At 39.1% G+C, this 15,904-nt stretch overlaps 1 protein-coding gene across 1 annotated transcript in view; it reads right to left on the reverse strand.

Moving 5' to 3' along the window:
- The window catches only part of LOC139008990 (S-adenosyl-L-methionine-dependent tRNA 4-demethylwyosine synthase TYW1), a 130,234-nt gene that overhangs the window by 56,671 nt on the left and 57,659 nt on the right, over window positions 1-15,904 (reverse strand). The window contains exon 10 of the mRNA XM_070412851.1: window positions 14,417-14,535. Within this exon, the coding sequence (XP_070268952.1) occupies window positions 14,417-14,535 (119 nt within the window). The remainder of the gene's footprint in view (window positions 1-14,416; window positions 14,536-15,904) is intronic.

The raw sequence follows: 15,904 nt of genomic DNA on the forward strand, positions 1-15,904 counted from the left end.
GGGTTCTTAAACTGGACCGGAGGGCCGGAACAAAAGCATGGATGGAGTGTTTGTGTGAACTAATATAAATTCAAAGTAAACATCATTTCATAAAAGGGTACGGTCTTTTTTTTTTTTAAATTTTAATAGTTTTATTCATTTCAAACATTTTAACAAGAAGAATGTAAACACTAATTATTATAATTTGAAACTTCAAAAAATGGAGGAATCATAGCACAATAACATACCTTATATTGAAGGTGGCAAAGGCAAAATAAAATTGCCTAACAAAGGAAAGGTACAAAAGCCTTTCAAATTAAACTTAAGTATAATAAAATAATTTAAAACTAAAACAAATAGAAAAGAACAAAATGTGTAAACAGTAAATTAAACATTTTCTTTAGTGCAACTTCCAAATTATGCCCGGGACGTAGATGTAGATGGCAATGTAAACTGGGTTGAAAGGTTTTTGGTCTTTAAAACATCAACTTCAGTGGGAACAGTGTTGTTGGTCTCCTTTTTTAGCTAATGCATCAAAGTCTGGAGTTAGTTTTGTTGTGGCTATTCTCAGGATAGATCTGAGGTGTTCATCAGTTAAGCTGGATCTGTGAGGGGCTTTGTTGATGTTCATGACGCTAAATGTCTGCTCACAAACATAGGTTGGCTCAAACAGCACCAGTATCTTCTGTGCCATCCTCTGGATGTTTAGAAAAGTGGCTTCATTAAGTGAAGCATAAAAGTCTCTTAGTTCAAGAGAGCTGAATTTCTCCTTTAGGACAAAGTCAGACTGAAGATCGATGAGTTCCAGTTGCACCTCTTCTGGTGCTGTTTCAGGGTTTTGTGACAAAGGACAGGCCACCAGTTGAAGTGACTGGTCTATTTTTTCAACATCAGAAAACCGACGATAGAATTCTGCATGCAGGTCATCCAGTGATTTGCTGTATTTCTTCACGTTTTGTATGGTCTCCATCTGTGTGGCTAGTGTGGCAAAATGAGTGAAGACTTTGTCTGAAATTTGTCTGGAAAAGAAAATCAGCTTCGATTTAAAGGCTTTCACATTAGTGTACATGTCATGTACATACTGATCTTTTCCCTGTAGCTTCACATTTAGCTCATTCAAATGTGAAAATATATCTACAGCAAATGCAAAGTCACACAGCCAATTCTTGTCACTCAGCTCAGTTAATTCGTCAGACTTCCCCTTTAATTTCAAAAACGCACCAATCTCTTCTTTGAGCTCCCACACTCATTGGAAAACTTTGCCCAAACTCAACCAGCGGACACGAGAGTGGTAAAGTAAGTCATGGTGATCCGCATCAGTTTCCTCCAGAAACTTAATAAACTGACGGTGCTGAAGTCCCTTTGCTCGAATGAAATTAACAAGCTTTACGACTGGATTAACAACATGATTAAGTTGTAATATAGACTTGCACAATGATTCCTGGTGAATAATACAGTGAAGAAAAATAACATCGTGGTTAGGGTTCTCCTCTTTCACTTTATCCTGAATTCTTTTTAGCAGTCCAACATTTTTTCCAGTTAAATTTGGAGATCCATCTGTCGTGACATTAGCAAGTTTACTCCATGGTAGCTTTATTTTCTCGATGACAGTAGACACCGGGTCATACAAGTCCTCTCCCCGTGTTTTTCCTTTCAGTGGCTCCATGGCTAAAAACTCCTCTGTAATTTCAAAATTGTCACTAATCCCTCGGATAAAAATTAAGAGCTGAGCAGTGTCCTTTACATCATTACTTTCATCCAATGCTAGTGAATAAAACTTAAAGAACTCTGCCTTACTATTTAACTTGCTGGCCAAGTCTTCATCAATCAGTTCCACTCGACGAGTCACTGTTCTGCGCGATAAGCTGAGTTTTTCAAACTTGCCTTTGCTCTCTGGACACAAGAGACCTGCTGTCTCTATCATATATTCTTTCAAAAACTCGCCTTCAGAGAGAGGTTTGCTAGCTTTTGCTAATTTGAATGATAGCATAAAACTTGCTTTGGTAGTTGTCTCTTGAATTGCAGTTTGTCTGTGAAAGACATTTTGCTGAGCCTGTAATTTAGCCATCAACCTCTGTGCAGTAGCCTCCTGTTCTTGAGGTGACTGCTTGCTAGCATAGTTGCCATGCTTTGTGGCAAAGTGACGGCTGAGATTGTACTCTTTGAAGACTGCAAGTGTTTCCTGGCATATCAGACATACCGGCATTAAGCGGACTTCGGTGAAAAAATATTTTGTTGTCCACTCCCTCTTAAACACTCGGCATTCACTGTCCACTTTCCTTTTCTTTGGTCCACTCATGTTTAATATTGGGCTAAAACCAACAGTACCGTTCTCTTATTAAATTCTTTACTAAAGCCGAAACTGGTTTGGCTCAGTGGATAGAGCGTCGGCCTGCGGACTGAAGGGTCCCAGGTTCAATTCCGGTCAAGGGCATGTACCTGGGTTGTGGACACATCCCCAGTGGGAGGTGTGCAGGAGGCAGCTGATCGATGTTTCTAACTCTCTATCCCTCTCCCTTCCTCTCTGTAAGAAATCAATAAAATATATTTTTAAAAAATTCTTTACTAAAATAAGACAGTAAAGTATAAAAACAAGTGATTAAATTTGCTCTACTATAACATTTTTGGTCTTCTAAAAAATATATATATAACAAAATCATCTGAAAAAGTTCAGACATGGGACAGAGGCACACCCTGACCATAGAGAATAACCCCTTTCCTCCATAGGAAACCTGTGTATCTTTCACACAGGCCCTTTGTTTATGGTAACACACATAGCTGCACATTGCTGTGTCTTCCAGACACACTTGTATGGGAGGTGCTAGGGCAGTGCAAAACATGGGTAACCAGTAGTTACCACTAACACTTCCGTTACTGGCAAAAAACAGCCGCAATGCACATAGTGTGAAAGAGCCCATTATCAATGTCAGATTGCATCCACTGGACTCTATAAAAACAACCAAGTGCCACTTTTAAATGCCCATTGCAACAGTTTTTCTTATTAAAAGCTGGAAATGGCAGGATATTTATATATATACCCCTACTGTGACAGCCTGGCAGAGCATTACAAAGGAGAAAACCTAGCATCTGGTAATGTCCATAAGTACAAGACTTCAGGCTGTCATTACCAGGAAAGGGTTTCATCCAAGTATTAGATATGAACATTTGATTTTCAGTTTTTCATTTGTCCAATTACTTCTGAAACCCTGAAATTAAGTGATTTTGTAATAAAATCTTTAGTTCATCACATTTCTATACAATCTTTTTGTTCAACCCACTGAATTAGGGTTCGTTCACACTAGCCGTGCTGCCCTTGCAGTGTGGTGCAGTACTGCAATGCAGCGCAGCTAGGGTTAATGCAGGGTACACAGGTTTCCATCATGTTTGCGTTGATGCTAATGTGCAGTGGTGCATGTTAACACAAATGCCCTGTAGCACGCATTTTTACAGGCGCAAGGGGGAGAAGCAAATGCAGCGCAAAATGCATTTGTTTTGCCGCTAACACATGCGGTTAGTGGCCACGGTGGCCACGGTAGCGTTACCGATACCGCATCTGTATCAGCAAAAAAATGCAGCCGCAGCATGGCTAGAGTGACATGTCCTCTGTGTGTCTTTTTCCCTGCTGTGCGCGTCCTCAGTGGGAAAAAAAACTGCAGTGGATACAAGCCCTAAAAGCTGAAAGTCTTTGTTGTTTTATTAACACTTGGAGTGGGGGAAACGAGTTAAGTCGGCTCGCGTGAATTGCGCGTACTCCGCGGGAGCCGTCTTAACTCGGTTCATATAGATTTGCGGTGGAGTGCGGGAAACGTGTAAACTCGGGCCGATTGTAACTGCGTATTACCAAATATTTGTTTGTTTGCCGTTCACAAAGATACCTACCTGCGTATGCGAACCGTTTCATACCCATTGGGGTAATAGGTATCATAAAAATCCCTGATTTTGCGCGGGAAACCTAAATAATTGCCCGCGCCATCTTATATTTTGGCGGGAAATTCACCCCACACCGGAGTGTTAACAAGTCATTGTGGGATGGAGAAGCAAGATGGCGGCGATATAGGCAGACGTGTCCCAGGTCTTGTCCCGGAGCAAACGGAGTAAGCAGCTGAAACTAATAACACCCACCCCGAATTGGCAAATTTACTCAGCTGGTGAGACGGTTTGCAGCCGGGAAGGGCAGACCTCCCCTGGAAAGGTTAAAAACCAGGGATCTGGGCAGGAAAGTTTGCCAGACCTGAGCCCAGAGGGTCGGAGGGAGACCGCATGGCAGACAGCCGCGTCTCTTGGGACAGACACAGACCCTGACCAGGGTAAGGAGTTCCGCAGGTTTGCTGGCGCCAGGAGATTTGAGATTTGGATTTTGTGATTGTGGAGAACTGAGACTAAAGGGGGCATCCTGAGGAACTGATCAGACCATGCAGTGCCCATAAGAGAGGAGCGTTTCCCAGACCATGCAGTGCTGGTAAGAGAGGAGCGTTTCCCAGACCGGTAAGAGAGGAGCGTTTCCGCGGCCGGCCGGCGTTTGTTTCTTTGTTTTCACTGAACCCTGCTCATAGGACAGTTCGGATACAGACACTCACCTGTGCTGAAGAGAGGGTGAAGGTGCAGACGAGGGGAATCTAGGGAGAGGCTGAGGAAAGAGGGGGAGCCGGAGGAGGTGGCAGCGAATTGAGTGCTGAGACCCCCCTGGGCCCAGGACTGGGGCAGCCATTCCTCCAGAGGGTGGAATTCCTCCCCCCAGCCCCCCAGGCAAGGAGCACAGCCACACCCAGATTCCACCCTGTATGAGATAAAGGATTAAAACAAGCTGATTAGTCCCTGGGAGTTACCAGGGTCTGGCCTATAGAGGGACTTTCAGTCCCACCAACAACACAGAGCAGGGTAAGGATTAAAAAAGGATAGAGAAGCTGTATAGCCTCAGAGGCCAACCCAAAAACACTGCCACCCAGAGGCTGAGCCACAAACTGACTCTTAGGGGAATACAAATTAAGGCAGACTGGATCACAAATACGGCCTGCTTTAAAATCAGGACTGTGATTTACAACACGGAGGAACAGTGTAATGCAGGCAAATTCAACACTCTCCTAAATACCTGGCAGGACTAAGGCGAACCAGGCTGAAGAGTAGAAGAACCAAAAGACCATCACTACTGCAAATTTTTCTTTTTCTTATTCTTTTTAATTTTTTCACCTTTTTACTAAGAAACCAATTTTTTTTTCTCTTTTTCTTCTTTTTCCATCACCTGATTTTACCCTTTCAATTACCACATTTTTATTTTTAACCAGTATTATTACTGCTACCATTTTACCATTTTTTAAAGTGCCATTTTATTTTCTCTTTATTTTCTTTTGGGATTAGTGTTCTCCATTCTATTTTCATCGTTCCTTTAGCATTAATTTTCCCTATCTCAATTCCACCTCTTTGCTAAAACCCTCTTCCTTACTTTTCCCCTTTTGGTGTCCTGTTTCTCTTACCCTATTCCTGCTCCAGACTTTCCCAATTCCCTCTTTTTACCCCCTGTCTAATTCCACCCTACTTATATATCCTATTTCCAATCTACTGCTCTAAATCCTTATACACCTATTCTTTATCCTTCTTCACTTTCCAAACATTTTTTTCTCTCTTATCTTTCTATTGTTTTCTTGATTGTTGAATATATTGGGCTTTTTTTTTTTTTTTTATTTGTTTGTTTGTTTTGTTTTGTGTTTTTTCTTCTTTCTTAGGACTGGTTGTGAGGTTGTTTTTCTTTTTCTTTTTCTTTTTCTTTTTTTTTTTTTTTCTGCTGGTTTTTCCCTTCCCTCCCCCACCCCACCCCGGTTATTTTTGTGCTTCTGTTTTCCCTTACCCCTCTGGATATTATTGGTGGTTTGTAGTTTGCATTCATCTCCAGGGATCTGTTGCTGGAATTTGTTGAGATTAGTGGCAGTTCTATTGGAGTTTGCTCCTCATACCAATAGTCTCTTCCCCTCTTCTACTTCATTCTCTTTTTTCGCTCTCTTTTTTTCCCCCCTCTTTTTTCCCAATTCTATTTTTGCACTCCTTTTTTGTTTGTTTTTTTCTTATTTTTCTTTTCTGTTCTCTCTTTTATCTTCTTCTCTTCTTTCTCCCTTATCCCCTAATTCTCTTAATTCGGGTGGTCACCTTTATTTGGGGTTATTAATATTGTGAATATACTTGTGTTCAGTGCCTGGTACGTTGTGCCTTGCTCTGTTGTATTTTGTGCCTTTAAATCAACGCAGCAGATCCAAGCAACAGCAGCCCCCTGATCACCGCAGCCTCCTGATCACCACAGCCTCCTGATCACCACACCCTCTGTCTGTGGAACAGCAGCTGTACGTGAAGCCTCCCCCCACCAGCCAGAAGAGCCAACACAGCTGTGAACAACACCCACCAGAGGAGCTGCTGCCAACTGGAAAGCAGCTGCTACCGCAACCGTCTGAGCAGCAACCACAACCCAAGGAGCCCCTGCCACCCAGGGAGCAGCCACTGAACATCTCAACATCTACATATGTCAGCGAGATCAAACATGGGTAGGCAAAGAAACCCCCAAAGGAAAGAAAAGGAGGACTCGCCAGAAAAGCAGCTAAGTGAGACAGAGATATGCAACATGACGGAAAAAGAATTCAGAATAAGGTTCCTAGAGTACATGCACCAGATGTTCAAGAAGCAAGAAGAAACAGATGAAAAACTCAACTACTTATGCAAGAAGCTAGAAGAAACAGATGAAAAAATCAACAACTTAAGTAAGTCCCAAGAAGAAATGAAGAGTGACATAGCTTCAATAAAAAACTCCATTGAAAGTATCAACAGTAGACTGGGAGAAGCGGAGGACCGAATTAGTGAATTAGAAGACAAGGAAGCAAAACACACTCAAACTGTACGGCAAATGGAGAAAAAAATTAAAAGACAGGAGGAGAGCCTAAGGGAGCTTTGGGACAACATGAAACGAAACAACATACGAATAATAGGGGTGCCAGAACAACAGAAAGATGAACATGGATTAGAAAACCTATTCGAAGAAATAATATCAGAAAACTTCCCTGAGGTGGGGAAGAAAAAAGTCACACAAGCACAGAGAGTCCCAAACAAGGTGAACCCGAAAAGACCCACACCAAGACACATCATAATTACCATGGCAAATGTTCAGGATAAAGAGAGAATCTTACAGGCTGCAAGAGAGAGACGGAAAGTAACATACAAGGGATCTCCCATTAGATTATCAAATGATTTCTCAACAGAAACACATCAGGCCAGAAAAGAATGGACGGAAATCTACAAAGTGATGCAAAGCAAAGGACTGAATCCAAGAATACTCTATCCAGCAAGGCTATCATTCAAAATTGAAGGGGAAATAAGAAGCTTCACAGACAAAAAAAGGGCTAAGGGAGTTTATCACCACCAAGCCAGCCATGCAAGAAATGCTAAAGGGACTGGTGTAAAAAGAAGAAATATCAAGCTCAGAAAGAAAACAGCCACACACACACAAAAAAAAGAAATGGCTACAAACAAGTACCTTTCAATAATAACTTTAAATGTAAATGGACTAAATGCTCCAACCAAAAGACATCGAGTGGCTGAATGGATAAAAAAACATGACCCATACATCTGCTGTCTACAAGAGACCCACCTCATTAGAAGGGACTCACACAGACTGAAAGTGAAGGGATGGAAAAATATCTTTCACGCAAATGGAAAGGAAAAGAAAGCTGGGGTAGCAATACTTATATCTGACAAAATACATCTCAAAGTGAAGGCCATAACCAGAGATAAGGAAGGCCACTTCATAATACTAAAGGGATCAATACAACAAGAAGATATAACCCTGGTAAACATATATGCACCCAATGCAGGAGCACCCACATACATAAGAAAACTTCTGGAAGATATCAGGGGAGAGATCGACAACAATACAATCATAGTAGGGGACTTTAATACACCACTGACATCACTGGATAAATCCGCTAGACAAAAACTCAGCAAAGAAACAGCAATCCTAAATGACTCACTAGATCAGATGGACTTAATTGACATCTTCAGAACACTTCACCCCACAGCTGCGGAATATACATTCCTCTCAGGTGCTCATGGGACATATTCAAAAATAGACCACATATTGGGTCACAAGCAAAGTCTCCACAAATTCAAGAAGATTGAAATCATAAAAAGCTTCTTCGCAGACCACGATGGCATAATGTTAGAAATAAACTACAATAAAAACAACCCAAAATACTCAAACACTTGGAAGCTGAATAGCATGTTATTAAATATTGATTGGGTTACCGATGACATCAAAGAAGAAATTAAAAACATCCTGGACACTAATGACAATGAAAACACAACAATCCAAAACCTCTGGGACACAATGAAAGCAGTCCTGAGAGGAAAGTTTATAGCTCTACAGGCCTATCTCAAAAAACAAGAAAAAATGGTAGTCAATCATCTAACTCTACAACTCAAAGAATTAGAAAGAGAGCAACAAGAAAACCCCAGAGTGAGCAGAAGGAAGGAGATAATAAAGATTAGAGCAGAAATCAATGAAATAGAGACCAAAAAAACAATACAGAAAATCAATGAAACCAAGAGCTGGTTCTTTGAAAGGATAAACAAGATTGACAAACCCCTAGCCAGGCTCACCAAGAAGCAAAGAGAGAGGTCCCAAATAAACCAAATCAGAAATGATAGAGGCGAAATAACAACAGACCCCACAGAAATACAAATGATTGTTAAACAATACTACGGGCAACTCTACTCCAACAAACTAGACAACCTGGAGGAAATGGACAAATTCCTAGAAAAATACAACATTCCAAAACTCAATCAGGAAGAATCTAAAAACCTCAATAGGCCAATAACTATGGAAGAAATTGAAGCAGTCATCAGAAAGCTTCCAGCAAACAAAAGCCCAGGGCCAGACGGCTTCACAGGGGAGTTCTACCAAACATTCAAGGAAGAACTAAAACCTACCCTCCTCAGACTACTACAAAAAATTCAAGAGGAAGGAACGCTTCCAAGCTCATTCTATGAAGCCAGCATCACCCTAATACCAAAACCAGGTAAAGACATCACAATGAAAGAGAATTACAGGCCAATATCCCTCATGAACATAGATGCCAAAATCCTCAACAAAATCTTAGCAAATCGGATCCAGCAGTACATCAGAAGGATCATACACCATGACCAAGTAGGATTTATCCCAGAGATGCAAGGATGGTACAACATCCGTAAATCAATAAATGTGATACATCACATAAACAAATTGAAAGAAAAAAACCACATGGTCATATCAATTGATGCAGAAAAAGCATTCGACAAAATCCAACACCCATTTTTGATAAAAACTCTCAGAAAGGTGGGAATAGAAGGATCATACCTCAACATAATAAAAGCCATATATGACAGGCCCACAGCCAACATCATACTCAATGGACAAAAACTAACACCATTTCCCCTAAGAACAGGAACAAGACAGGGACGCCCACTCTCACCACTCCTGTTCAACATAGTACTGGAAGTATTAGCCATTGCAATTAGGCAAGAAGAAGAAATAAAAGGCATCCAAATTGGAAAAGAGGAAGTAAAACTGTCCTTATTTGCAGATGACATGATATTATACATACAAAACCCTAGAGACTCCATCAAAAAGCTACTAGACTTAATACATGAATTTGGCAATGTAGCAGGATACAAAATTAACCCCAAGAAATCTGAGGCATTTCTATACACCAATAGTGAACTTTCAGAAAGGGAGATCAGAAAAACAATCCCATTTACCATCGCACCAAAAAAATTAAGATACCTAGGAATAAACTTAACTAAAGAGGTTAAAGACCTCTACTCAGAAAACTACAGGACGTTGAAAAAAGAGATAGAGGAAGACATAAACAGATGGAAGAACATACCATGTTCTTGGATTGGTAGAATCAACATCATCAAAATGTCCATACTACCCAAAGCAATCTATACATTCAACGCACTTCCCATTAAAATACCAATGGCCTTCTTCAAAGATCTAGAACGAACTCTCCAAAAATTCATCTGGAATAAAAAAAGACCCCGAATAGCTGCAACGATCCTGAGAAAGAACAAAGTAGGTGGGATCTCAATGCCAGATATCAAGCTGTATTACAAAGCCATGTTCTCAAAACTGCCTGGTACTGGCACAAGAACAGACATATAGATCAGTGGAATAGAATAGAGAGTCCAGAAATTAGCCCGAACCAATATGCTCAATTAATTTTTGACAAAGGAGGCATGAACATACAATGGAGCCAAGATAGTCTCTTCAATAAATGGTGTTGGGAAAATTGGACAGACATATGCAAGAAAATGAAACTAGAGCACCAACTTACACCATACACAAGAATAAACTCAAAATGGATAAAGGACTTAAATGTACGACAGGAAACCATAAAAATTCTAGAAGAATACAAAGGCAACAAAATCTCAGACATATGCCAAAACAATTTCTTCACTGATACAGCTCCTAGGGCAGTTGAAACTAAAGAGAAACTGAACAAATGGGACTACATCAAAATAAAAAGCTTCTGCACAGCAAAAGAAACCATCAACAAAACAACAAGAAAACCCACCTCGTGGGAAAACATATTTGCCAACGTCATATCTGATAAGGGCTTAATCTCCAAAATTTATAGGGAACTCATACAACTTAACAAAAAGAAGATAAACAATCCAATCAAAAAATGGGCAAAGGATCTAAATAGACACCTTTCAAAAGAGGACATTCAGAAAGCCAAGAGGCATATGAAAACATGCTCAAAGTCACTAATCATCCGAGAGATGCAAATCAAAACAACAATGAGGTACCATCTCACACCTGTCAGAATAGCCATCATCAACAAATCAACAAACGACAAGTGCTGGAGAGGATGTGGAGAAAAAGGAACACTTGTGCACTGCTGGTGGGAATGCAGACTGGTGCAGCCACTATGGAAGGCAGTATGGAGGTTCCTCAAAAAATTGGAAATGGAACTCCCATTTGACCCTGTGATCCCACTTCTAGGAATATATCCCAAGAAACCAGAAACACCAATCAGAAAGGATATATGCACCCAGATGTTCATAGCAGCACAATTCACCATAGCTAAGATCTGGAAACAGCCTAAGTGCCCATCAGTAGATGAATGGATTAGAAAACTGTGGTACATCTACACGATGGAATACTATGCTGCTGTTAAAAAGAAGGAACTCCTACCATTTGCAACATCATGGATGGAACTGGAGAGCATTATGCTAAGTGAAACAAGCCAGTCAATGAAGGAAAAATACCACATGATCTCACTCATTCATGGATAATAAAGACCATTACAAACTTTTGAACAATAATAGATACAGAGGCAGAGCTGCCTCAAACTGATTGTCAAACTGCAGTGGGAAGGCCAGAGAGAGTTGGGGGGCAGGAGGGAGGGGAGTAAGAGATCAACCGAAGGACTTGTATGCATGCATATAAGCATAACTAATGGACATAAGACACTGGGGGGTAAGGGAGGGTAGGGGTTTGTCAAGGGTGGGGGGGAAAAAAGGACACTTATGTAATACCCTTTGTAATACTTTAAGCGAAAAATAAAATAAAATAAAAAAAACAAAAAAAAAAAACAAGTCATTGTGATGTACAGAATGTGGGAACAGGAAAAAATTGTGTTTGAGTAGAGCTCTTAATCTTACCTCAGAAAGGCTCTGATACTGTGCTCTCCAGGGGCGTGTCTCCCTACATCACCACGATAATGTGTCTATGCATTCCCAGGGTGATGTCAGGAGATGCGTCCGCGGGCATTACAAGGAGCCTCTGGAAGATTGAGAAGTTGTTCCTTCTACTGAATGGGCGGATATAAATCCACCCACTCAGAAGAAGGAGCTGCGGCCGTGTTTCCCGGCGTTAACACTGCTGCTGGTGAAGGAGGGGAGGGGAGAGCAAGAGAACCCTCCGCTCTTTCGGCTCCGCGGGCCGGATAGAACAGCCGAACGGGCCGGATCCGGCCCGCGGGCCGTAGTTTGCCCACGGCTGACCTAGACTTTTCTGGAGTCAGAAAATACAGAAATATTTTTTTAAAACAAAAAGAAAAAATACAGGAGACAATCCAAAAGAGCTCCCAACTGCCAAAGCTGGAAAAATATGAACAATAAAATGAATAACAATACTATTGGATTAAAACCAAAGGAATTAGTATCCTTGAGTCCAAACTAATTTAAACAAATAATTTCTTGATTTTGATGACTAGTCCATGGTTATTTAAGGTCTTAACATTACAGAAAGCTGGGTAAAGAAAACATAGGAACGCTACTATTTCTGTAACTCTTCTGTAAATCTAAAATTATTTCAAAACAAATGTGCCTATAAGATTAAATTATAGAACAAGAATCTTATACTTTAAAAACATATAGGTAGAAAAAAAGAACAAAAAAAACAGAAGGCACAAATCAGAGATTAAGAATAAATGTTTATCAATAATTTATCAATATTTATCAATATCAACAATCACTATAAAGCAATTGAGTGGGTTTAGACACTGTGCTACATCTACACAATGGAATACTATGCTGCGGTAAAAAAGGAATTCTTACCATTTGCAACAGCATGGCTGGAACTGGAGAGCATTATGCTAAGTGAAATAAGCCAGTCAGAGAAAGATAAATATCACATGACCTCACTCATTTGTGGAATATAATGAACAACATAAACTGATCAACAAAACAGATCCAGAGACAGAGAAGCATCGATCAGACTGTCAAACCTCAGAGGGAAGGTAGGGGAGGGTGGGGGTAAGAGGGAGAGATCAACCAAAGGACTTATATGCATGCATATAGCCTAACCAATGGACACAGACACCAGGGGGGTGAGGGCATGAGTGGGGGGATTTTGGGGGAAATGGGGAGATAAGGACACATATGTAATACCTTAATCAGTAAAGAAAAAAAAAACAATCACTACAAGACCAACTAAACACCACCAGTTAAAAAACAGATTGTCCAAACTGACTTTTGAAAATCCAGCAATTCTACGCACAGGTGTTTAACCAAGAGAAATGAAAATATTTGTCTACAAAAAACTAATGTCCACAGAAGCTTTATTCATAATTTAGTCAAAACCTTGAAACAACTCAAATAGTACTCAACTAGAGGTGCACGGATAAACAAATGGTGGTAAAACCATACAACAGAAAGAAACAAACTATTGATAAGCCTAAAAACATGGATGAATCTCAAAAATATTTTAGTGAGGAAAAATAACAGACATACAAATGCATACTGGGTGATTCATTTTTATATAGTTTAGCAAAAGCACAGTAGTATATATCATCAAACAGCAAATCAGAAAATGACTAGAAGTGGGGCACAAGGGAACTCCAGGATAATGAAAATGTTCTATGTCTTGACTGTAGTCACAGTCACACAGTTATACACATATACCAACATTCACTGAGATGTATATTTTAAATAGGGGTATTTGGTTGTATGTAAATAAAACTTCAAAAAGTTGATTTTTTAAAACTGATGCAGCCAAACACTTGTTTATCAGAAACACGACTAAAATATAAAGACACATAAAGGAGGACGTTGCATAAAGGAAGGAAAAAGATCTGGCAATTGTTAGTAACAAAAAAGAAATAGAGTTATATTACAATCAGAAAACACACATTTTAAGGCAACAAATATTACTATGGGTAAAGAGGACTACTAAATAAGGACTACAAAATAATGATAAAACGAACAGCAACAAAGAATAGATTTTATGGCTGTTTTAATATCTGACCATTAAAAATATACTCTTTTCAGGACATATAATAGTTAAAACCTGACTATATATGAAGCAGACAGTACTCCTCAATAAATTTTAAATAATTTGTATTAGAAATCATGTATAAACCATGTAACAATAATACCATTTGGTTGAAAGTTAATAACAAAAAATATAACCCCAAAATCTAACTATGTGCAATTTTTAAAGTAAATATTTCTTTGATCCATGAGTTAGAAAGAAGTCATAATATAAATCAAAAAATATTCACAATTGAATAGTTAATCAAAATCCATGGAATGTAGCTAAAGAATACTTAGAGGAAAATTTACAATTAAAGACTTATGGAAGATTGAATATTAGTGAGTTAATGGTCCAATTTAACTTAGAAAAAGAACAGAGAAACAAAAAGTTAGTAGATTACTGAACAAAAAAATAAAAGTATAATGAAGAGAATATACAAAGCTAAAATCAAGTTATTCAAAAAAACTAAAAAACTTGACAAGCCCCTGATAAAATTGGTCAAGAAAAACAAACATATGCACTAATATATAATATTAGGAATGGAAAAGGGATTGATTACAGGAACATCAAAGCTTTAGGTACATTTGAGTGTCGTGTTAGGCAGAAATTGATTATTACAGATCATTACATATTTGGCCACCATGGCCATTAATTTTAACTTACCGCCAACAGAAGACACATTTATTTGCACATGCTAAGCTCGGGGTGGTTTCCATGCAACGATGGCTTTCAATACCATAGAATGTATGTTTATAGCAACCTCCTCTCCCTCGGAGCATTGACTGTGAATAAAAAACAAATGATAATTTAAATAAAATCCTCAAAGCACAGAAACACCAAGACATCATTTTAAAGAAACCACGTGTTTTATAACCATAAATAGCCCTAATAGCATCTGCACGATGCAGAAAATTAACACTATAGCATTGTAGTGTTCTGACAATGATTTGCATTTTCTAAAACCCAATGAAATAAACCTAAGATTCATTAACTCTGAAGGCTCTATAGGAAGGATGATTTATGCTTTTATTTTTCAAATCCGTCCAACTGTCTCAAATAGTATCAGTTCAAAAATACTTAATGCAAAGGGATAGAGAACACAGTCTCCAGAAAATGCAGAAGCCGGTCATATGAAAGAGTATCTCTGCTTTGAATAAAGGAGGGTGGGTAAGGGAATCCAACCTGGAGCATATTCCATGTCAACTGAACAGTAGAATTTGAACATATTGGGGCAGTTGAGGAGACAAGCCACATGTATAATAAGTAGGTTATTTTAAAAAACAACACTGTTTAATACGTGAGAGGTAAAACCACAACAGTAAGAAAGGGTAATTTGAAGAAATACTGCAGATTAATTAGGGTTGGAGTCACATGATATCAAGCTTTAAAGGGTATCATAAGAAAGATTTGTCCAAAAGCTCTGAGTAACATTGGCATGATTTCAGTAAAAGGGAAACTTGTGAGGAGTTCACACAAGAGAAGTCATAATGACAGCCCATAATATCAATGGAGGAGAGGAATAGGGTACTAAAGAGGTACAACCACTGGCATTCCCGCTCAGAGGGGCAAAACAGAGAAAGTCACCTAAGATAAATGAGAGTTTGAGCCTAAGTAAATGAAGTATGATGGTATTAACAACAGCAACAACAAACAAGGAGACACAGTTAGGTAGTCTTTATACATATGTATGTATATACACATTACACATCACACGTCAGTGTACTAATATTATAATGCTGTCCACAATGAAGAAAATTATACATAAAATCTACCAGCTTGATTACTACTAGTATGTCAGTTGATTAGAAAGGACTGATAAAAGGACTTCCCCCTCCATCGCAGTACAGTTGACCCTTGAACAAAATAGGTTTGAAATGTGCAGGTTCACTTAGATGAGAAATTCTTTTTTCAATAAATATTGCATAGGTGCTTTCTCTTCCTTATAATTTTATTAATAACTTTTGATTTTCTCTAGCTTATTTTATGGTGAGAATACAGTACATAATACATATAACATACAATATATGTGTTAGTCGACTATTTGTGTTATTGGTAAGGCTTCCAGTAAACAACAGGCTATTAGTAGTTTAAGTTTTGAGGGGGTCAAAAGTTACACGCAGGTTTTTGACTGTCAGGGTCAGGGAACAACCT

The sequence above is a fragment of the Myotis yumanensis genome, unplaced genomic scaffold, assembly GCF_028538775.1.
Source record: "Myotis yumanensis isolate MYYU_CA2020_CCGP unplaced genomic scaffold, mMyoYum1.0.hap1 SCAF_4, whole genome shotgun sequence".
Taxonomy (NCBI): domain Eukaryota; kingdom Metazoa; phylum Chordata; class Mammalia; order Chiroptera; family Vespertilionidae; genus Myotis; species Myotis yumanensis.